Source organism: Cyprinus carpio, chromosome A1 (assembly GCF_018340385.1).
Source record: "Cyprinus carpio isolate SPL01 chromosome A1, ASM1834038v1, whole genome shotgun sequence".
Classification (NCBI taxonomy): domain Eukaryota; kingdom Metazoa; phylum Chordata; class Actinopteri; order Cypriniformes; family Cyprinidae; genus Cyprinus; species Cyprinus carpio.
In genome coordinates, this window is record NC_056572.1 from 26,991,021 (window position 1) to 27,013,981 (window position 22,961).

General features: G+C 36.4%; 1 protein-coding gene across 3 annotated transcripts in view; it reads right to left on the minus strand.

Moving 5' to 3' along the window:
* The window catches only part of ctnna2 (catenin (cadherin-associated protein), alpha 2), a 371,145-nt gene that overhangs the window by 272,844 nt on the left and 75,340 nt on the right, over positions 1-22,961 (minus strand). For all 3 annotated transcript variants that reach the window (XM_042759833.1, XM_042759837.1, XM_042759848.1), the window contains exons 4-6: positions 16,459-16,625; positions 15,351-15,470; positions 14,177-14,443 (exon numbers count right to left, since the gene is read on the minus strand). In XM_042759833.1, the coding sequence (XP_042615767.1) occupies positions 14,177-14,443; positions 15,351-15,470; positions 16,459-16,625 (554 nt within the window). The remainder of the gene's footprint in view (positions 1-14,176; positions 14,444-15,350; positions 15,471-16,458; positions 16,626-22,961) is intronic.

The following is a 22,961-nucleotide window of genomic DNA, read 5'->3' on the forward strand; positions in this document are numbered from 1 at the left end:
ATTTTGGTGTGATAAACATTGAATTAGTGTTAACCAAAATTTTATTAATCACGTCAATATTCTGATTTGAGTAAAAGAAGGAGGCAAGTTCACTGCATATTCACTGCATTGTTTCCCCTTAGGCATATAGTTCCCGTCACAAGAGTGTTCACCAGTAGTCCCGTAGTCCTGGTTTGATCTCAAGGACGCCAGAGTTAGAAGGTATTGAGTCACATTAGCCTGTTCTCTATTAAATATTGACTTTGATCCTGCAGCACAAGGCCTGGGGGGAAAGAGAGAGCGAGCCAGTCAAACACAGCAGATCTTTGGATCACACACCGGCACTCATCTGTCGGCTGGGCTGCTGATAGACGTGGCCACTAATAATGTAACATCTATAAAAACACAGCATGTGGACATCTGCCATATACTGATAGACCCCGGTGGGGGCTGGAGAGATGGAGAAAGAGAAAGGGGAGATTTTTGCAATAAAAGCACTAGCTTTCATTAAAAAAATCACATTTTGCTAGTCTAGCCTGTGAGTGTATTTTACAATATCAAAGCTGCTGAGGTCAGGAGAACGTTCTATCCTCCAGATAAAGTGAAGAGATCGCCTACTCTGGAAAGTTTTACGCCCCCTCAACCCTAGACTTTGAGACACACATAAGCCCAGAGAGCAAGATCTCTCGAAACAGCGTTTTCATGCTAGACCTCAAGTTCACCTTCGTGTTTGGAAAAACACATCTGAGGAACATTGACGAGAAGCCTGCCAATCGTCTTGGCAGTTGCCGAGATTAATTCCATAAGTTCTAATTGAACTGTTGGGGCAACAACAGTCTGCAAAACACTTTGAAATGGAGCCAAGATGCGTTTAGTGAATGAAGCCTATGGCAGAGACCCCCGAGAGAACAGCCAGTAACAACAAAATGCTAACACCCACAGCAGAGCTTTAATAGACTTGTTTAGATAATACACCAGTCCACCGAGGGATTAGCAAAGTGCCAGCAATACTATAATGTGAACATAATGCTAAATGCCAAGTGCAACCTGAATGGAATACACAAACACAGAGGTGTCCAGAAGTCCGAGACCACACTGAAAATAGTGCATGAAATAAAGAAGAAATAAAGTTTTAGGATTTAAAAAGAGAAAATACAATGTCACATGTTAAAAAAAAATATATATATATAAAATAAATAAATCACAACAAATTTAAATAACTTATAAAGTACTTTTAACTATAAAAACAATGTGTGTTAAGACAAACTTTGAATGTTGGCTGGACAAAGCCTTGTTTGAAAGTTTTGGAAGGAAAAAAGTTTAAAAGACCTGAAGTTTAAAGGTTTATAAGCCTTTAGGATGACAGAACAATAGACAGAATGTTAGAATGCTAGAACAATAGACAGATTCAGTAAATTCAGAATTTTGGCCAACCTTGCGCTGAACGGCTGGGGATTCTTACAGGAAAAATGATGTTAATAATGTCTATTAGGCCAAATAAAATCTGCGACATCAGGAAAAAGGAGAACAACATCCAACATGGGTTCCTCTGTGTATTCAGGTGAGTTTGACAGAAATGTGGAAAAGAAGGATGTGTTGTTTGTGAACCTGCGAGATGAGTGTTGCTTGGGGAATGACAACTTGATGATGTGGCCTTGCTTGCTGACATTGTGAAGGAAAAGCAATAAAACTAGTGTTGGCCCAAAGACAATGACTACATTCACACACACACACACACACACACACACACACAACTTACATGTCAAAATGTGTCACCTAGATAGGCAGGTCAACAGATATAGTCTGGGAGGATATTGGTCTCACACCTCACACTACAAACAAGAGTGTTGGAATGTTCAGTCCCATAAGTCTTCGAGAACATCTTCATTCACGGACAGAACTTACTGATGGCCTGAACTTATATCAAACATGTAGGCAGTTCAAACGTGTCAACGAAATCAATAGCAATCAATATGCTTGGCATACTTCAATAAACATGACTGATTTTTTCTTCTGAAAGGAGATTTGGAAGGCCATGAATGTACGATTTATATGACTGAAATAATTCAAGAGGAGGTCATTTCATGTTGCACTACACCATAGGATGACATGCCTTTTATAACACTTGAGAAGTATGGTCAATGACATATATACTGCCAATCCATACAGAATGCAATAATACGTATCCTTTGTTACCAAAAAGACAGCCATCTACAAAACGTAAATCAGTTCTGGGCCCATTGTCATGAAAATTCTTAGTGCAAAGAACTGCTCCTAGTGACAAAATTCTGAGAAAAGTCTTAGAAATGTGTCTGTTTCCTCTTTAAATTAAAGAGAAGATCCTAGTAAAGATAAAAGTTATTCACAAAGTATCTTAACCCTTAAAAGCTCTTAAGGTCAAAAGGAGTTGGGAGTAGGGAGGAGGAATTTTAAGAGGTTTAAGAGTTCCTTTAGCAGAGGAGAAAAGGGCGGAAAGATGAAGAGTGAAAAGAAAGGTGTTGGAAACAATGGCTGGCAGTGTTAATAAGACACTACAGATTAGATCGTGCAGTTATCATGTTTGTTAGAGACATGACAACATCGACACCAAAGTTTCTTTACCTGGGTTGGTGAAGAGACATGGAAACATTCACAAAGAAGCCTTGGACACGCTGCCAGGAAAAGAAGCTGCATCTGCATTTGGCAAGAACCAAGCAGTCAGATCAATATCCCTGTCCAATCTCTTCTCCTCACTCAGTTTAGGAAGGTTTCACATTGGCCTAGGCTCCACACTCATACTGGTCTCAGTTCAATAGCTGTTCCAGAAGTATATGAGTGGGTACACTGGCTTCCTGTAATCCTTGAACAAATGACCTTGACTTCAAGGCAAAGCAGTGTGAAGGGGAAGATGTGAAAGCCAAGCCAAAAGGTGCACTGAGTTGCATACCATCACACAAAGGCCATAAGAATATAGTGGTATCCAATGAATGCTAATGAGTGTGCCACGCACTCAAGGTTACAATGTCCACTGTGTAAAGAATTACATACTCACAGAACAAGAAATGCTGATTTTACACAAGAGACACTGTAAGAACAGACACAATTCAGCCTCAGCCAGTTTCAAGTGCAATTTAAGAGGTCAAAATCACCTATTTATGCAATTTATTCCTGGGATCGCAAAGCTGAGTTTTCAGCAGCCATAACACCAGTCTTCAGTGTCACATGATCCTTCAGAAATCATTCTAATATACTTATTTGATGCTCACAAAACATTTCATATGCTTTTCTTCTGTAGCAATCTAAAATTCTTTCCTGTCACTTTTGATAAATGTATCCTTGCTGAATAAATGTATGAATTTCTTTAAAAAAAAAAAAAAACATTCTGACAAACCTTTTACTTTTGATTATGTAAGTCAACAGCCATGTTTTGAAGACACTTTGAACCTCTCTTAAAAAATGCGGGGGAAAAGGTACTACTGTTTACACTGAGCACAATATTCTGCTGCATCCTGACTAGCATTAAATACATTCTTCTCGCAAAGCAGCATTCATTTTGAATCACGCTTGAAGAGCTGGTTTTAGACAGGAAAACCTTTTAAAAGACCCTGTATGCTGTACTGCATAAGAACAGCTTGAGACCAGACAGCTTTCAAAGACTGCTGCTGGGAGGGTCAGCATCCAAACCTTTTATTAACAATAGTCAGCCACAGCAGAGTCTTTCCACTCAAAATCACTTCAACTTTGCTTTTTTTTTTTTTTTTTTTTTTTTTTTTTTTTAGGGGGGGGGGGGGGGGGGGGGGGATTAAGAGTTAAACGAAGTACAGTTTAGTACAGTTTAATTTTAAAATGACGGTTGGGATTGCTAAACCTGAACTAATAAAGGCCATGGTTTGTGGAAACTACATAGCAGCCAAACTGAATACAGCTTGATGGTTTGAGAACATTCTTGCTGTTTCTGCCCAGCAATTATCCTCAAAAACAAGACAAATATATTTGGGAAGCAAAGTAAAATATCTTGAATTAAGTACATTTTTCTCACCCCACTGGCAAACTTTTCTTTTCTTTTCTTAAATCATAAATGTAACACCTTTGGTTTATTCTTTAAATAAGAAAAACTGTGGGTGGTCTTTGGTCATGCCATGTGAAGCTGAGATGTTTTAATAATAAAAGAGCAGTCTGTCTTAGTTAACTATGAAAAAACTAAATTTACTAAACTCAACAACAGTGCAACTCTTAAAATGAGATTAAGGGGTTTTGCTCTTTGGCCTATAAATAACTAAATATGTTCAACACAGAGAAAGAGAGACATACTGTATATTGATTTTGGGTAACCTCTGTGAAAGGGTTTGGCTCCTCTGCAAGAATAAGAGGACCAAAAACCCAGGTCTGAGGAACCAGGGATGCACTGGTAAACCCACTGCTGTTTCTGTTTAATCCACTCTAATCCTAAAGTCTACACACTCAGGCCCAAAGCAGGATACATTTGAAACTCTCAGAGATCAAAAAGTGGGATTTTGTTGTGTGGGTGTTTGTATGCATGTCCTACCTCCATTTCTGACTCCAGATGACTACAATATGCAATTAAGCTTTGTTCAAAATAAGCCATTAAAATGTTCCCTAGTAATCCTGAATCATTGTAAGTCCCCTCTCAAGATTCAAAAAGAGAGAGAGAGAAAAAAGAAAATAAAAGATGGGAAAAGCAGAGGCTAGGCAAGATAACAAGTGTGCCTGCAAAGACAGCCTGGAATGAAGAGAATAGATTGATATAGCAATTACACATTATTCAGCTGCAGTGCATACATATACTAGCCTTCCCTGCTCCCTGTGTGCATGTATATGTGTGCATCCCTGCACGTGTGCATGACACTGAGCTTTACACTAGCATGAGCATGTTTAAACTTGAACACTACAACATCAAATTGACCGGTGTAACATTTGAAGAGCTCTTTTCCAAAACGCAATAAACGCCAAATTTAAAAAAAAAAAAAGAGTTGGTCGTGCCATTGTTCTGTGTACTGAACCTATTCTCTGCTCCATCAATGTTTCATGCCAAATCGCTATAGTTCCTTTTTTTTAAATGTACTGCAAGATGCAGTTTCTTTCCAAAAGGCTATAAGCGCCAAACCTGTCTTTAGCCTAAATGCGATATATCCTCTTGACCAATCAGAATTCGGCGAGCATTCAACGCAATCTTGGCGGCGCTATGAAGCGGGATCTTGTTTGTGTTGCTCAGTCTTCAAAATGAGTGCTAATAACACTTTTGATGGCCTGGATGAGCCAGTGAGACCTACACCTGGTGGTAGAAAATGCCGAGTGGACAAAGGAAATCACACACACACAAAAAAAAAAGAAGCTTCGCCACCCAGGTGGCATGTTAATACCCACTGTGGGATGTCAACACAAGGCTGGTGCGACCGGTTTCTGTCAGGCCGAGAAGCATCTCACACACTATGTGGTTAGTTTTATGTATAGCGGACAATGGTCCTACTGTTTACGAGTTTGACACTTTACTGAATGCCATTGTATTACTGAATGATTGCCTATGAATATTGTAATCATTATTAGTTTTTTTTTTTTTTTTTTTTTTTTTTTTTTTTTCATGCATATGTAGTGGGCAAATTGTTCTACTTGTTACAGGTTTGACACTGTACTAAAAAAAAAAAGACTTTGAATGTATTACTAAATAACTTGCCTATTGAATATTGTTATCATTACTATCATTACTTTTTACAGGTTCGGCACTGAATGACTATTAACCTAAATGTGTTACTAAATGATTTGAATGTAATGTTAACATTGTTTTATTTTTATTTAATTAGTGGTAGTTGTATGCATGTTATTTTTAAATTATTTGTTTTATGTGGTGGACAATATCGAAACATGAAATTTTATATATTTATTTATATAAAAAAGACATAAAACCAACAATCTTAAAAAAAATGGATTTGTAGCATTTTTGAAAAAAAAATGGAGTTGTAGCGTTTTGAAAAAAAAAATAAACTTTGAATTTATAATCAACAATATTGTTGTTTCATTTAGCAATCTTTTTTTTTTTAACATGTCAGACTGAGCCAATAGGCCATTTTATCAGGATGAATTAAGTATTAACAAAATGTATGGGTCTAGGTAAAAAAAAAAAAAAAAAAAAGTCATTTTCATGAAAAACTATTCAAATGGATTTATAGCGTTTTGGAAAAGATCTCCTCATTTATACCATGTAGAATTTCTCTTTTTCTACCTTTTTTTGGCAAATCTTCCAGGGTCCTTCTAATGACTTTTAGGAGCAAGGAACCAAATATCTTAGGTGTGTGTGTGTGTGGTTTGGTCTATGTTGTGTACTGGCCTTTACGTAAAGACTATTTATTCCATGTCACTGTGCTGACATAAGATGAGTTAAGGAGCACAGGAAGCTCATCTGACGTGCCCCAATGGTGGTCTGTCAGGTGTGAGTGCTAATTTGACAGGTACTTTTGTACCACAGATTAATCTAATAGCAGGGGGTTCTCTCTATTTTGCATTCTCCATCATTTTGACACAGGAAGTGACATATTAGAAGATGTGAATGGGTCATGAAATAAGACAACTATAACAAAGAGATTATTTCCTGGCAGACCTGAACTACAATAACCACTTATATGAAGGTACGAGGAAAGGTCGTGAACTTTCAACACACCACACACACACAGGTGTGTACACATAATAACTACACTGAATCTCTATTCTAAAATCCAGCGACAAAGACACATTGCATTTGTGTGTGTGTGTGTGTGTGTGTGTGTGTGTGTGTGTGTGTGTGTGTGTGTGTGTGTGTGTGTGTGTGTGTGTGTGTGTGTGTGTGTGTGTGTGTGTGTGTGTGTGTGTGTGTGTGTGTGTGCATTTAAGCCAAAGGGCGGTATTTTCCCAGAACACTTCCATCAGCAACCTGAAATGATTGCGGGCAGGTATGAGAGGGGAATTTTCAAAACAGCAAAGAAGAGAAAAAAAGGGAGAGAGAGCAAGGAAGCAAAAGAAACACAAGGATGGGGGGAAGTAATAAAGAACAGAATAAAGAAAGGAAGAAGAAAAGAAAGAAAACACAAATTGAAAGAAGAAAGGAGGGAGTGAAGAAAGGACAGAAAACAAGAGAGGGGGAAGGAAGACAGAAAGTAAGTAAAAGAATGAAGTAAAAACAAACGAGGAAAGGAATAGTGAAATCAAAAGAAGGAAGGAAGGAAAAGTAGAGGATAAAAACAAAGAAAGAAAGGAACAGATAAAGGAAAAAAGAAAACTGCGAAAGAAAGAAAGAAAGAAAGAAAGAAAGAAAGAAAGAAAGAAAGAAAGAAAGAAAGAAAGAAAGAAAGAAAGAAAGAAAGAAAGAAAGAAAGAAAGAAAATCAAGCCAACAAGAAAGGAAGTGGGAAAGAAAGAAAACAATGAACGATGGAAGGAAGAACTGGAGTATAGAAAAAAAGAATGAAGAAAAATGAAGAGGGGAAGAAAAAAGGAACAAAGAAACAAAAAAGAAGCAAACATCAGAAGGAAGGAAATAATAGAGGGAATGAAATGAGGAGGAAAGGAGTAAAGAAGGAGGGAGAAAGCACTGAATCAAAAAGGAGGGAGCAAAAGAATGAATGAAGGAAAGAATGGAACAAAAGAAGGAAGAAAGGAAATGAGGGAGGAAATGATGGTTCAAGGAACAAAGTAACAAAGGAAGGCTGGAAGAGAGGAAGAATATTACACAATACTGTATAACACAGGAATGCTAATGATGGGTATTTTCACAGTGGGTTTGTTTGAGTAGATAAGATGCTCACTGAGAAGGTCACCACACACTCAACCAATAGCAATCCTCACTGAGATACAGCATCAATACAGAGCTTCGAGTGCAATGAAAGACTTGAACAAGTCAGGTCTGTGACTACCAAACCAAAGACGACAAGAAAGAAACAACATGAATCATATTTGTTTTCAGACTGAGAGGGATTTCTGGTGTGGTGCAACACTGCCCCCTACTGTTTACTCTGTGATGTGCACAGTTTGACCAATGCTGTGTGCTGGCCAGACATAACTAGTGAAAACCAGTGAACACTCTAATAAACACATTTTAATAAACCTCAGAATGACAACATGACAACATAGTAGGCCTTTAAAGCAAAAATTACTGCATATGCAATCATCTTAAAAGTAAACAGTAAAATCAGCAGCAGCAATAGCAATCAAAACTGCAGTCCATCTTTTCTCTTCTGCACTAATAAGAAAACAAAACAGGCACTTTCATAGAGAGAACACTTCAGGCTCAAGACACTGCTGACATTTGTAAACAAATGGCTGTATGGGGGTCAGACAGTTTCTTTGATGCTCTGTTCAGTTTGGTCAGAGAAGACATTCTGCAGGTCAAAACTGAAAAAAGGAATACTCTGAGGAATGTGGAAGTGAAAGTGTGGGTGTGTGGATGGTACACTACGAAGGCTGCTGCAATATTCTAATTCTCAATGTTTGTCCTGATGTAAAGCCCTAATGGTCACTTAGCATGCTGCTTTGTGTTTGATTGTATTTATATGAGAGTAACTTTGCAGGGTTTACAGTGAATCGCATTAACCCATTACAAAACCTACTCTAGGGAGACAGCTGCCTTCATAAATGCCTGACATAATCATGTTGCAAAGCTAACCTCATGATACTTGAATAAGAATTATATTTATTTATAGTTTTTAGTATTAATAATATAATATAATATAATTTTATTTATTTATTTAGAAAGAAATTAATACTTTTACTCAGCAAGGACACACTGAATTGATCAAAAGTGACAACAATAAATACCTACCTACCTAAATAAATAATTAAATAAATTATATTATTTTAAACATTGTCATCAAAGAATGTTGACAAAAAAAAAAAATAAATAAATAAATAAATTCTCATGGTTTCCACAGAAATAAGCAGCAAAAACGCTGTCAACATTGTTAATAATTAGAAATTGAAATAGCTTATTAAAATGGTTTCTGAAGGATCACTGAAGACTGGAGTAATGGCTGCTGAAAATTCAGCTTTACTGTCACAAAAAAAAAAAAAAAAAAAATTAAATATAACAGAAAAAAGTTCTTTTAAATTGTAATTTATTTATCTATTTTGTGGGGGTTAAATAAATGCAACCTTGCTGATCATAAGAGACTTCTTTCAAAATAATTTAATAAATCTTATCAACCCCAAACTTTTTAAACAGTAGGTATGTAACAATTCACTCAACAATTCGATTAGATTCACGATTTTGATTTCACGATTCGATTTTCTCACGATTGTTTTTAACAAAATGAGACTGAAGACATTATACATTAAATGAAAAGGTGATGTTTTATTAGACTATTGCTGCAGGTTTCTTTGTAAAATTGAAAAAAAAAAACTAAACTGAAATAAAAAAAAAAAATCACTTAATATGAACAAACTAAGGCTTTATCTGTGCTCTTTCCATTTAAAATTAGAGGCAATCACTGTTTTGAATCATGATCTAAACAAAGATGCAGCATGAGTAGTTTTTAATCTAAATTAGATTGTATCATTTAGAAATTTGAAGCAAAAACAGAATGGTCTGACTTTAGTTTTGTGAAACTATACTACATAAAACATATCTGAACGAAACAGCGTTAGCTCTGAATGAGACGCAGCTTCACTCTCTGACAGCAGGTGGCGCTTATGAACAGCAGAGAAACAGTTTCCTGGGTTACCGCTGTAAACAAAGCAGTGCAGCGCTTATGAATGCTGTTTTAATATGCATTTTTCAGAGGCAAGATGAAAAGAAAATACCACGTTAACTTTTCTAAAGATAGTCAGTTCCCCTCAGAGATACATTCAAATACTCCTACTCCAATTGTATCATGATTTGTTTGGCATCTCAAACGATTTGAATCGTTACATATTTGAATCGATTTTCGATCGGCTCGCGGTTAATCATTACATCCTTAGTAATGTGTACAAAAAGAAGAAGAAGAGACCATTATTTATAATCACAATTACAATTGACTCAGAGCTAATGTCTGTCTGTATCCCTCAGACCTGTAAACTTCCACACGATGGATTTGATAAACATCCCAATAGCACCACAAGTCAGTTCTACAGAAGCTATAAATGCTGGATGAACTGCAAAAATTGCCAACATACTGTACTCTCCAAGTTATAATTTGTAATATCCTGTTTAGAAACCCATTAAGATCACAGCATTTTGAGCTTTGGATCAACAAACAAGGATTGCATGTTCTTCATATTCAATTAACTCAGCCGTTTTGTCCTCCAGTTTGTAAAAACAAGTGAAAAACTTGTTAATAGCAGTACAATTACAAAGGAAGATTATGGGAAAAGGCATTGCAATGGGATAGGATTATTTTTTATTTTTTTTTTAACATCATTTTGAAATTACAGATATTTAAATCTTGGAACTAGAGTGACAAAATTGTTTACTAACTGTGACTTAGGGATGCATTATATTATCGGATAAATGTTGTTATGCCTTGCTGATAAGACGAATAATGTGCTCAGAGTGTGCTAGCAATAAGTTCACGTCAGCAGTGTGTCCATTCTTGAAGTAAATTTTGCCTGAATGATGATTAGATTCACGTTTTGGATCGCCACATTTAATTTAATTTTATTTAGGGGGCGCTGTAGGCATACTTGTAATAAAATGAAAGTAAAATACACAAATAGCATTAAGACACTTGTGTTTCTGAATAAATAAAGCAGTAATTGATGGATCCTCAGCACGGATGAATCTAATGTTTTGAGGTGATTGTGTGGGCTGTCAGTCAACACACTAGTGTGGATATTCACTGTACTTTGGAATTACAGCTACTGCATCTTGGAAGTATGTTTAAAGGGGTCATGTGATGCTGCTAAAAATAACATTATTTTGTGTATTTGGTGTAATGAAATGTGTTTATGCGGTTTAAGGTAAGAAAAAAAAAACAAAGAAACACATTTTCCACATACTGTACATTATAGTTTCTCCTCTATGCCCCGCCTTCTGAAACACTTCGATTTTCACAAGGTTCATCGTTCTGAAAAGCGAGGTGTGCTGTGATTGGTCAGCTATCCAGCATGTTGTAATTGGCCAAATGCCTCAAGCGTGAGATGGAAATGTTACGCCTCTTAACATATTGTGGTGCCTTGTCCGGCCGGAGCGAAGAGACATAAACATAAAACCCATTATAAACGTGACATAAACATGATTTCTAGTTGTGTTTTCTTTTGGAAGACAAAAACAAAGTAGTTTCGTTTTCTCAACGAAACAGCGTCACACACCACAGCCTTGAGTGAGCAGAGGCCGCAGGCCTAGAGTGAGCCATGGCCGGCTTGAATGAGGCGTGCGACTTGAGAACGGCGCGGCCAGCGGATTCTATGAAGCAGCGTACCTTGGTCTTTCAGCAAACCACAGTAAAGACAGTTTGCGGTTTGATATTCAGATTTATTTTGGCTATAAATATTCAGTGCGCTGTCATAGACATGCAAATAATACCGAACATTCTCCATGATTTGTGAATTCAGGTGACACTGTTCTTCGGGCCGAAATCAGGTTTTTTTTTTGTAGCGACTCTTAATTTTATAATGCCTATAGCTCCAAAAGTTGGACACTTAGAGGAATGAAACCGGTGTCATCTTCACCAGCTTGATCTGTGAATTTTTTCACAGCAAAACTCTTGTCCGTAAACCCCTTGGTAAGTCCGCCAGTAAAGAATGTGAAATAAAGGCGTTCTTCATGTTAAACGTCTATTACCAATAAACACGCAGACTTCTGAAATACAAAAACATTGTTTTAGGTCAAGCTCGATTTGTGAAAACTTTCACAATAACATTTTATCGCGTGGCCGTGTTTCTCTTTGCTCTGCCCCCTGTTTTTTTTGTATAATATTGTCATACGGTTGCTGTTCCAGTGAATAACGGTTTCCAATTCATTAGGTAAATTAGCTTATACACACATATACTTGTACACTTTGTTTGACAATAAAGTTTTGGTTGTTGTGCCTTTGCTTGAGTACTTGGCTTCAATATTCAGATTTGCCCAAGTTTCGTAGTTTAGCTTTTGTGAGTTAACCCTTTCTTGATCCCTTAACTGTTCTGATCTTAAAAATTTGGTCAGTTAACCATTCCCTGGTTCATTTACATCACTATTTAGATTCGTGAAAACATTTCACAGTGCATTTATGGTCAGATAACGGTTTCATGGAGTCAGTAAAATCACTATTCTGATCAGTGAAAACTTTCACATTTCAGTTTGGGTCAACTGACCCTTCCCTGGGTCATGTACATCACTATTCTGATCTGTGAAAATTTTCACAATTCAGTATATATACTATACTACATCATAATATACTAGAATAGAGGAAAGTATTTTAAAACATCAGTTGAGAAATTACTTATCTTAGGCTTACGTTATCTTATAGTTATAGTTACCTATAGTTAGCAGGTGTTGAGATATAAAAATATCATGAATATGGCTTCAGCCTTGGTGTTTTACCAACATTTACTGTTGTCTGTTAAATTCTCTACATAAAAATAAAATAAAATATAAATAAAAAATGAATTCTTACTCATACCAATATTTTAGTAAGCCCTCTCCTTTTCCTCACCATATAGAAACCTGACCCAAACCAGTGCTGTTTTAGTTAACTAAATTTCTGTTAACTGAAATGAAGCTGAAATAAAATAAAATGAATTCTTAAGATTAGATGAAAAACTTAAATTGTAAAAAAAATTAATTAGAAATGTTGCATTGGCTAAAAAAATACACTGAACTACTAAAATGACTACGACTTAAAAATAAACAAAACATTATATATACTTTTTTTTATAAAAATCACATTAAAGCACATAAAATTACTACAACTGACCCAAAATAGTCACTGCTATACAGAGACAAAAAATTATTTTTAAAAAGAAAAAGCAACTATGTTCTCAACTACCTGTTTTAGTAATTCACATTAGTGCAAATGTTGTTAATAATTTTGCAAAGAACTATTTTCTTCACTTTGCAAGCACAATGTGCAAATAAAATGGAAATAAAAATGCCAAAAATTTATTGTTTAGAATGAACCAATAACAGGAAATTTCCTTGCAATTTCACGCTGGAGAACTACAAAATCTGATTCATGTTTCATACTGAATAAACATCTTTAATATATCACATGAGGAATTGCTTTAGTTTTTGATGTCTAGAAGCACCACTGTGCAAAAATTAAACAAAATGGATACAGGGGTTTAAGTTTTTTTTTTTACAGTTTGTCTTGATGAATGTCTTTCTACGGTTCCACAGCATTGCCTCCAGGCAACATAAACAGCAAAACAGCTTATTTTAAACTAGCACTCTATGGGACATCATCTCATTTGAGTGTCCAAACAGATTTGATACTATTTATACACATACCTTTGACCATTCAGTGTGTCAAATATGCACCTAAAAATTCCAGCACCTGTTGTCAATCAATAATTAAACGGATATAATTTTGAACAAAAAAAAGTCTTGGTGAAGATAAACAGAAGGCAGACAAATAATATTCCAAACATTATAAGGTGTCTAAAAACAAACAGCGTTACTTACTACATACTTTCAAAAATTGTTGTAACATTTGTAAATAGTATTACTTATGATCACCTTTATAACCACTAGATGGCAGCCTAATATCCCAAATATAGTCTCTGACAGGAAGTTAATACTTCTGTGATGGTTTCCCATTAACATTTTTTTTTGTTGTTGTTGTTAGATTGTCATTAGAAAGACTATTTTAAGTGGTAAAAAGTAGAGCATTTAAAGAAAGTAGATAGGACAAGGATAAGAGGTGGAGTGGAGGATCTATTGATTCTCTTATATTACACAACATTTTTGCTACTATATGGTTACTTTCAAAATGTTGCATTTACAGATTATGGTGCTTGGAAGCTTGGAAGCTTGGAAGTATACATTTTTTTAATATATGTTCTTCAACTAGATTTTTTTTTATTATTATTATTTTATCTTTTTATTTATTTTTTATTTTTTTGCCAATGTTGTGAATTTGGACAGGACTTCCTTTTTATCAGACTGCTCGAACAAAGCACTAAACAGGGACTGTCTGTTACATCTTACAGGGACTACAATGATTTATAAATGGCATACTTAAAAGTTGACACAATAAACTTCAAAATTAGAACGTTTGAAACATTGAAAAACAATAAACAAATTGCATCACTTTGCAGATGGATATGAGTGTACTCACATCAAACTCATTGAGAGCGGCGGCAAGCTCGCCGATGCCAGCGTGCCCGTGCTTCTCGTCGGTGGGTGAAGTGGCCTGGGCAGAGCTGGAGATGCCCCCAATGGCCTCTTGGACCTGTTTGAAGACATAGTCGCGGTTGGCACGTGTAGCAGCCACATCGGGGTGGCGCAAGAAGGCCTGGGAGGCAGTATAGAGCATAGTGGCGTTCTTCTTAAGAGCCCCTCGAGCCGCCGCCATCTCGTCCCTGCACTGAGGGTCCTTCAGCTCCTGGGACACACATACATAAATATGTTTCAGACCTGTCACTTTAAGACTTAATGCACAGATCTAATATACTGATAGACATCAGATTTTCTCCCTAATGTTTATATTTATTTAAGACTTAACTGTCTGTGTTTTATGCAAATAGTCTAATTGTTTTTAATTTTTTTTTTTAATTGTGAGTGCAATTGACCATTGACCGATTTATTGTTAGAAAATAGCTAGTTAAATTCTAATAGTAGTTAGATAACATAAGCGACACATCACTAGCTACCACAGCCAGATGTCAGTTGGCTTAAATTTACATCAAATTACTTGTAGTCATTTGTGTTCATAAAAATATAAAAGTTTCTTAAGCTAAACCAATTTTTCATCCCTGAATTAGTTAAAAAAATTATCTACCCTCTCCCTGGATACATAATAAAATGTTTTGTTGAGTGCAGTTGTTGCTGGCATTTATTCAAATTCATTTATTGTGCATCTTTATGTGAACTACGTTGATAACATTAGGATAAGTAGTTATGGCCATACTAGAATGAGAAAAATGCAGGAATTAATGTATGCATACTCTAAATGTATTCTAAGTTATGTGAATACATTTCCCTCCAAAATTAAACTAAGAAAAACATGATTAATGCAACAATATGCATTAATATTTACGGAAAACTGATGCAAATATGCTGCTGATATCTGTCCCGCTTAAACCCATTCGGACAGTGTTTGTTTGAAACTGTTGAGAGATCTTTTAACCACGTGACCGCGTGAAGGCAAGGTTATAGATAGATAGATAGATAGATAGATAGATAGATAGATAGATAGATAGATAGATAGATAGATAGATAGATAGATAGATAGATAGATAGATAGATAGATAGATAGATAGATAGATAATAGTTGTGATATTTAATAACACCTGCTGTCTGCGAGCAGCAACATAGTTGAGTTTGACCATCTCTTTCCCAAACTCCTTAAAGCGATTGGCCAAGTCCTGCTCATTGGTGGCATTCTTGACAGCTTCTAGAGCTTCTTCCACCTGTAAATCAACACACATACAAACATCCAACTGTTTAAACCTTATCCATACACTGAAAGATAGTAGAAACGTTCTATAAAGCACTTTAACTGATGTGGTTGAGTGACTTTTGTGGTGCGTATTATTGGTTCTCCTGGGGCACATACAATTCTGACAGTTTTCACTCTCCATAATGAGACTAGCGGAAGAACAAGGAGGTGCTTAGTCCCTTGTGGGACATTTAAAAGTTTCTCAGCCAAATCCTACACTCTAAAAGTTCTCCTTTTGCAGCCATCAAGTTTCACAGATCTTAGTTCTCAAATTTGTTTAGTGATTATATAACTGAGGCCGCTGGGTAAAAAAAAAAAAAAATGGTTTGAACACCAAAACCTACAAAATAAAAAATAAAAAAAAGTTGTGTTAGAGTGGAAAGTATTCTATTTGTTGCCTTAGTGCCAGTGGGGAACAAAAATCAAAAGAAAACAGAATAGTTCAACTACAAGCAAAAGATTATGGCTTTGAAAATGAAGGTACAAGAGCAAAAAGCTTAAATTCAGCGACTCTGAAAATAGCCTTATCTACACCATAAATACAAATGCAAAATATGGAGCCTAACTGATGACCAGAGGCAAGAGAACTGATATTTGAGAATGTTATTTATGCATTTTAAAAGTCTGTCGCAAAGTTATGCTAAGAGGTTGTCGCTTCAGCAATACGTGCCATGCAAATAAACAGCAGGACTTAAAGACAGTTTCTTTGTACTATAATACATATAACTTCCTGTGCCCTTGAAATGGGTCTCCTTGGATATCGAAACAATTGAGAGGTGGGTCTGGCTCGTTCTGACCGGGTGGACGGTGACCAGACTTTGTAAATGTAAGACAAAATAAAAATAAATGTAAGAAAACTATTATTAATGACAAATAAATTGTGATTCATTTCACAAATAAACTGCAACCGTGGGGAGAAAAAAAATGGATGCTGAGAAATGAATTAGAAGAGAACATACGATCTTAAGGTGTGCCAGGAGCCTCATGACGTCAGCCATGTCAGCCAGGATGAGGAGGCGAGTGACGGCAGAGAGGAGGGCACGGGCGGCACGGACCATGGTGCCGCGTTTCACAGAGGAGCACGGGTCATCGGCAAACTCTGAGGAGGCCACGCGCATTGTCTCGCCTGCACAGAGACACAAAACAACAAAGGCAAAAGCAAACAACATATGTTCAGAGTTCTACCACACAGTAAATCCCTTGAGCATGTCTAGCATTTTTAATTCGGAACCAAATAGAGCTGCATGGACATGTCAATGGTTTATTAATAGCTGTGCATCTGTTAACCAGTGAAATAAACTGTGAGTACAGGCAAGATTGCCAAGGGTGTTCATTAGTGAAACAGCACACTTCAGAAAAACAGTGTACAGAGGGTTGCTGGTGTCTGGAAAACAATGTGCCAGTTTTATGTCACACTGTATTGTCAATGAAATCTTGTGCAGTGCATTTTCCTATTCTTACTTTTTTAAGAACTTTAACTGCAAAAGTAGAGATCAGTATGCAGACATAATAAAGACATAGTGATTTTTAATACCCTTCCATTGTGGCTGACACTATTAGACGACCATGCACCTCCTGAACGTTTATTTAGTACTCTATTTGTCAAAAGTAGCATTTTTATGCATTGATGTGTATTACTTAGGAGGAAAAAAGCCTAAAAACTAATTCAGGTTGCCAGAATGTTACTGTGGCATGCTTGCTAAAGTAGAAATGAGCAATTTGTCTCAAGGTTCATTGACAGAATCTATTAATGACCCTACAGTAAGTGGACTCCCACCTTCCATCTGAACAGGAGCTGCAGGCAGGACAGATTTGATTAATGAAAGCTTACAAAAAGCCAAACTGAGACATTAGCAAATGCCACTGAATCTAAAAATGATATACAGAGATGAAACATTGTGGCAAACTGACTTCCCAGAGTCTAGGGAAAGAGAACAAGAATATTTGTTTTTAAGCCTGTACTGGCTCTGTGTGGGTGAACACTTGCATGCATATAACAAATATGGCTGTACTTTAGAGTATGTACGTGTTCTGCTGCTTCCCGCATACAGCGAACTGAAACGACAGAATGCCAGCTATTCTTAACAGTGCCTCGCTGCTGCCCCTCCACTTTCCAGGGGAAATGTCAGCATTGTCCTCTGGCTCTGTGCATTCTTGTGGCAGCTCTACCTTCACGGATTACCACGGAAGGTATAATCTTATTTCCATCCTAGCTTACTCCTCTCACTCTCCTCGTCGGTGGGTCCTCCTCGCTTTTTTTTACTTAACGCGCAGCTCAGTACAATTTAACCAAGTCAAAAGGACATACACACTCAGATTCTCATCCAAGCTGGTTGAAACAATCCTTATTTTTGCAATTATGTTTGGTCATGCTTATGGCACAGAAATCAAAATCTTCAAATAAAACCTGTTTTAAACCTGCTTTCAAAGCACCAAAAAGTATTACATCCGATGACCTAGAATAAATGAAAGTGTGTGTTAGTGATAACCAAGTCAATATTTAATGAGTACAATGCTTATTTTTTCCAGAGAAAACAGGAATCCTAAGTTAAAAAAAGGCATTTACACCTGGAACTCCCAAATCATCTGCACTGCTCACACCTGCTCCAGCATCAGTACATGTGTTATTGTACGCCTGTTACTTACCTCAACTACTCGGGACCACAACAGACAGAACTGTGTTGTGGTGTTTATTGCAAGTGCAGTGGGAGTGGGGGGGGGGGGGGGGATTCATCTCTCTCCTGACTTAATAATAAACCAGATGGAGTAGACATCATCTTAGTAGAACACAATGTTGACAGCACAGCCTACTTCCAATGATGCGTGCCGTTTGATACCACGTTGGCGTCGAAGGTGTTGATAAGGTTTGTTAGAGACACACACACATAATACGTTTTCCTTTTCTAAAGAGAGATACTGTAGATAGCAAGAGTCCAAGAAGGGATGTTAATGCTTATTTTTTTCTCTCTGACCTGCAAGAAGGAGTTGAAGAGAGGTGCAGTGTGTTCTATCTACTTTAGATGAATCAGGAACAATTAGCTTTGTTAAATGATGAGAAACTGTAAGCTTCATTATGCTACATCCACTGGGATTGTCACTACTTAAATAAAGAAAACAAACCAGTTGGACAGGACAAAATGCACTTACTTTTCACTAAAAAAAGTTTTAATATTTAGTTTTGTTTTGAAGACCTAACATTGGAGGGTGAGAAACTGCCAACTTATTTTAAATACTGTCAAATTAGATTAGCAGCTAGCGACAGTAAAAACAATTACCGTGCTTCATAGATCTGTTGTGTCTGCTTGGTTTGGCGATCCTTATAATTAACTACTAGTAGCTTAATTTTGGTCTTTTGTTTTGAAAGTTTTTGCTAAAGTTATTTTTCATTGCCATTAAATGAGTAAAACCTTCAATAACTGTGGGACAACAAATGACAGATTACATCAAAATAGAATATTTAAATTATTTGCATTCGTCAGTTAACACCCCTGTGTTTCAACACCAGAGCAACATACGTTCAGCCTTGGGAGTTGGGAAGTCACTTCTGACCATTCGCCCAACCTTTGTTCATTAACCTCATCCCCGCTACGGTTCACATTGCAATGGTCCCCACGATTAATTTTTAAAAACACACTTCTACATACTGCCAGCTGCAAGCCACGGTCTGGCTCAGTCCGGTCCATCTGTATATCTGATATATGATGATAAGATATTATATATATAATTATATAATAGATATTATTATATATAATAAACATTTTTTTTTTTTTTTTTTTTTTTTTTTTAAACAAAAATAACAGGGGGGAACAGTGATTTGTTTTATACCATAAAGTAACAATTTTAATTATTAATAGTCATATGACTTTTACATGCCTGGAAATCCGTAAATGTTGTACGGTCCCAATATTTCTAGGTTCCCCATGACTGTAAAAAAAAAAAAAAAAAAAAAAATTGTTGTACGGTTTCTCATACACATACACTGATTTCCCCTTTTTGTTTTCCTCTGAATTAGTTCATATTTAAATTTCCCAGACAGAGAAAAGAGAATCACGCAGACTGCCATTAATATTATATTAGCAAGTAATTGAATCCACCACCAAACTAAACAAATTAAATGAAGATTTCACATTCATTACCTCATCAAAGAGTCCTCAAAACAAACCAGAATAAAGTGAGAAAACATTATTATTAATATGATAAAATGACAGCTAATACATTTCAGCTTTTGGGGTTTAAAAGTGGCTATTTTTTTTTTTTTTTTTTTTTTTTTTTTTTTTTCTCTTCTTTCTTTTTTTTTTATCCCTCTTCTTATTCTTCACAAGCTCTACTGCTCTTCGGCTGTGTTTTATATTGGGATGATAAATAATGCCTGAGAACCACCATCAATAACTGTTCTGCCATTTTCATAGAGTGTAAATTTGGCTGAGCAAGCACTAACTGTCAGTCCAGTCATTAAAAGAAAGGAAAGGATGAGAAAACTTTGGTAAGATAGAGAGTGTTTGTAATTGCTGCCAGATAAGGGTTGTAAATAAAGGCTTGAACTTATAGGTGAAGAAGGAAAGAGAAACCTTTAGCTTAATTGTCTACACACTGCAGCACGATAAGGCAAAAGAAGCTAAAGCCCACGAGCATTGGGGGCATGATAATGTCTCTTAGGGTCAGCATCAATTGAAAGATGTCTTCCCCACATGAACTTCTCTATCAAGAGTAGCCAAACATAACTTACAGACAGAGTCGTTAGAGCCTCTATGCCCAAACCATCCTTGGAGTTTAATATAAGTACATGTTTTGGGTTCTTGGTGGGGACGTGTAGAGAAACATAAGCAGTGAGCAATTTTTGTTTGGGACAGTACCCTCGGTGATAACAGGCTGCTTCACCCTAAGCTTGTCGAACGTCCCCTCTACAGCTGCCTATCAGCTCCTCCCTGTTCAGGCAACCTGGGCTGTCCTAGCAATCTGCTTTCGCCTCTTTTCTAGAAAGTTCTAGTTCGCTGCTCCACGGGACACAGCCAGCACACATGAGCTGTCTTGGAGCCAGCCCCTTTTCCTTATGGCAGTACTGGATGTGCCTTTTGTTACTGGTGTTGACCAGGCTGGTCACCTCTGTGCAGAGGATTCATAGGATGAAGATGGCATTGTAAAAATTACTAAAAGTCTTGTTTTTTTAATCGCATCTGGGCAAAGCGGCATTATATAGCTATTCTAATCCTGCAACGTAGGTCATTTGGCACAAAGTGATGTGATGACCACAAGCACGCATCAAGTTGGGAGTTTGTTTATTTCTATTTCTAAGCCAATGGGTCAAGAAAAACTTCTGCTTTGCTGCTTTGTTTGCTGCTTTCCAGAATTATGAACAGGTAAGGGGCCGCTCACAACACTCCAAAGACATCCATCTGTGCATACGCATCACAGCATCACAGCAACAACAAATAAAAAATGCAGTCAACCGCAGAACCGCGCCTGTGTGAGGGCAAAACCGCCAATTGTCCCCTTCACAATCAAACCTCTTCCCATTAAAAATCAAAAGGCGAATTATCGTCACACATTTGCATACTCAATTGTTAAATCTACAACCTTATATATCCTTACCAGTATATCATTTTTTTTAGTTTTTAGTTTTAACAAATTATACGTCAAGAACATATATTTGAGTTTAATTATAAAATACATTCCATGAATTATTTAAAAAAGAAAAAATAAGATAAAGAATAAATAAATAGATGAGATATATAGATAGATAGATAGATAGATAGATAGATAGATAGATAGATAGATAGATAGATAGATAGATAGATAGATAATAATGAATAAAAAAACATAAAAATGTTATAAAAATAAACCTTGTTTCTTGTTTTCCTTCCGTGTTTATTTACGAGACGCATGGTTCACCAACTTAAGTCCTGGAGGGACGGGTCCGCAGGTTTAGTTCCATGTTGCCCCAACACACATGCCTGAACATTTCAAGTATACCTAGTAAGTCCCTCTGATTAGCTGGTTTATTTGTTTGATTCGGTTGGGAGCTAAACTTCTGCAGGACATCGTGGCCCTACAGGACCGAATTTGGTGACAATGTGAAAAAAAACAAAAAAAAAAAATATATATATATGGTGGTGCCTTCTATAGATATATATTTTTTTATTTTTTTTTTTTAATTTAAATTTTTTTTTTTTTTTATTTTTTTACTAACAGATACCATGATTAAAAACTATGGTTAATGTAGCAAAACGATAGTTATTTGGTAGTTTACCATGGTTTAACCACAATAAGCCAAACTTTTTTTTTTTTTGTAAGCAAAACTGTGGTTCATTTTCATAAGGGTTTGGACAGAAACGATTAGTTGGCCTTACAGGCATTACTGGCAGATTTACCACATTTGTCTACACTGCATTAGATCTAACGACATATTTCTAATAAAGCCTGTGCGCTGTTAAAAAAAATAACATTTTATTATGTGATGTATATTGACGTCCGTCACAAGGTCACTTTTAAGCTGCTCAAAAGGGCCCATACAAACAGTGACTGGTTTTTCCCACCACTTCTTTCTGTATAGATGGGCCTCTGGCTTGGAGCGTTCATCCCCAGGGTAATGTTGTTTCAAAGGACACAAAAACACCCTACCTAGTAATTACCCGAATACAACAAATGACTAAACCTTGTATTTCCTTGTCCAAACCTCAGCCTATACAGCTGATAAAGCTTAAATGACCCCATTTGCCCTTAACATTTTTATCCAGTGATTATATTCAGTTATTTCCCAAAGCTGATTTCCACATAATAACACAACGTTATTACATTAAGAAGAAGGTTTAATCAAAAACAAAGCCTAACCTGCTGAACTTTTAAAAAAAAGGAGAAACACAGTAATGATTTTTAAAATAAATTATTCACCCTTAGACTGGGGTTAATGAAAGGAGAACCATGATATTGGGACAAAGGACCTGAATATTAACTTGGCAAAAAAGCAAAACTGATGTAAGGTATAACAGTTGCCAGCAAATGTTCTTAAGGCTTTATTATAGAAATGTAGAGAAATATGTGGCATGCAATATAACACGCTTTCAACTCACCTAGACCGTTTTCAGAAAGTTTCAGATGATAAGATTAGTGATAAATGCACCATCAAAGACTAACATTATCATCACAGCAAAAACGGAGGGCCCACTCAGCGTGAAGAAGAAAAGATGAAAGCTTCTGAGAATGAAACTATGGCAGTTATGCTGGGAATATTCAGTGTGCCTCAGACTATAATAATACATGACTGCAGAAGGTGCTGCTATTGATGACCAATCAGAATCAAGTTTGGTATGTACATACCATGCAAACCTTAATTACTCTAATCATTTTCATGGGATTTATTAGGGCTGAACATGTTAATTTGGTTTGACTCATGTATAGAAAAAAAAAAGGAATGTGGCTAAAAAGATTCATGCATTTACAAACGCACCCCATCTCAGGCACAGAG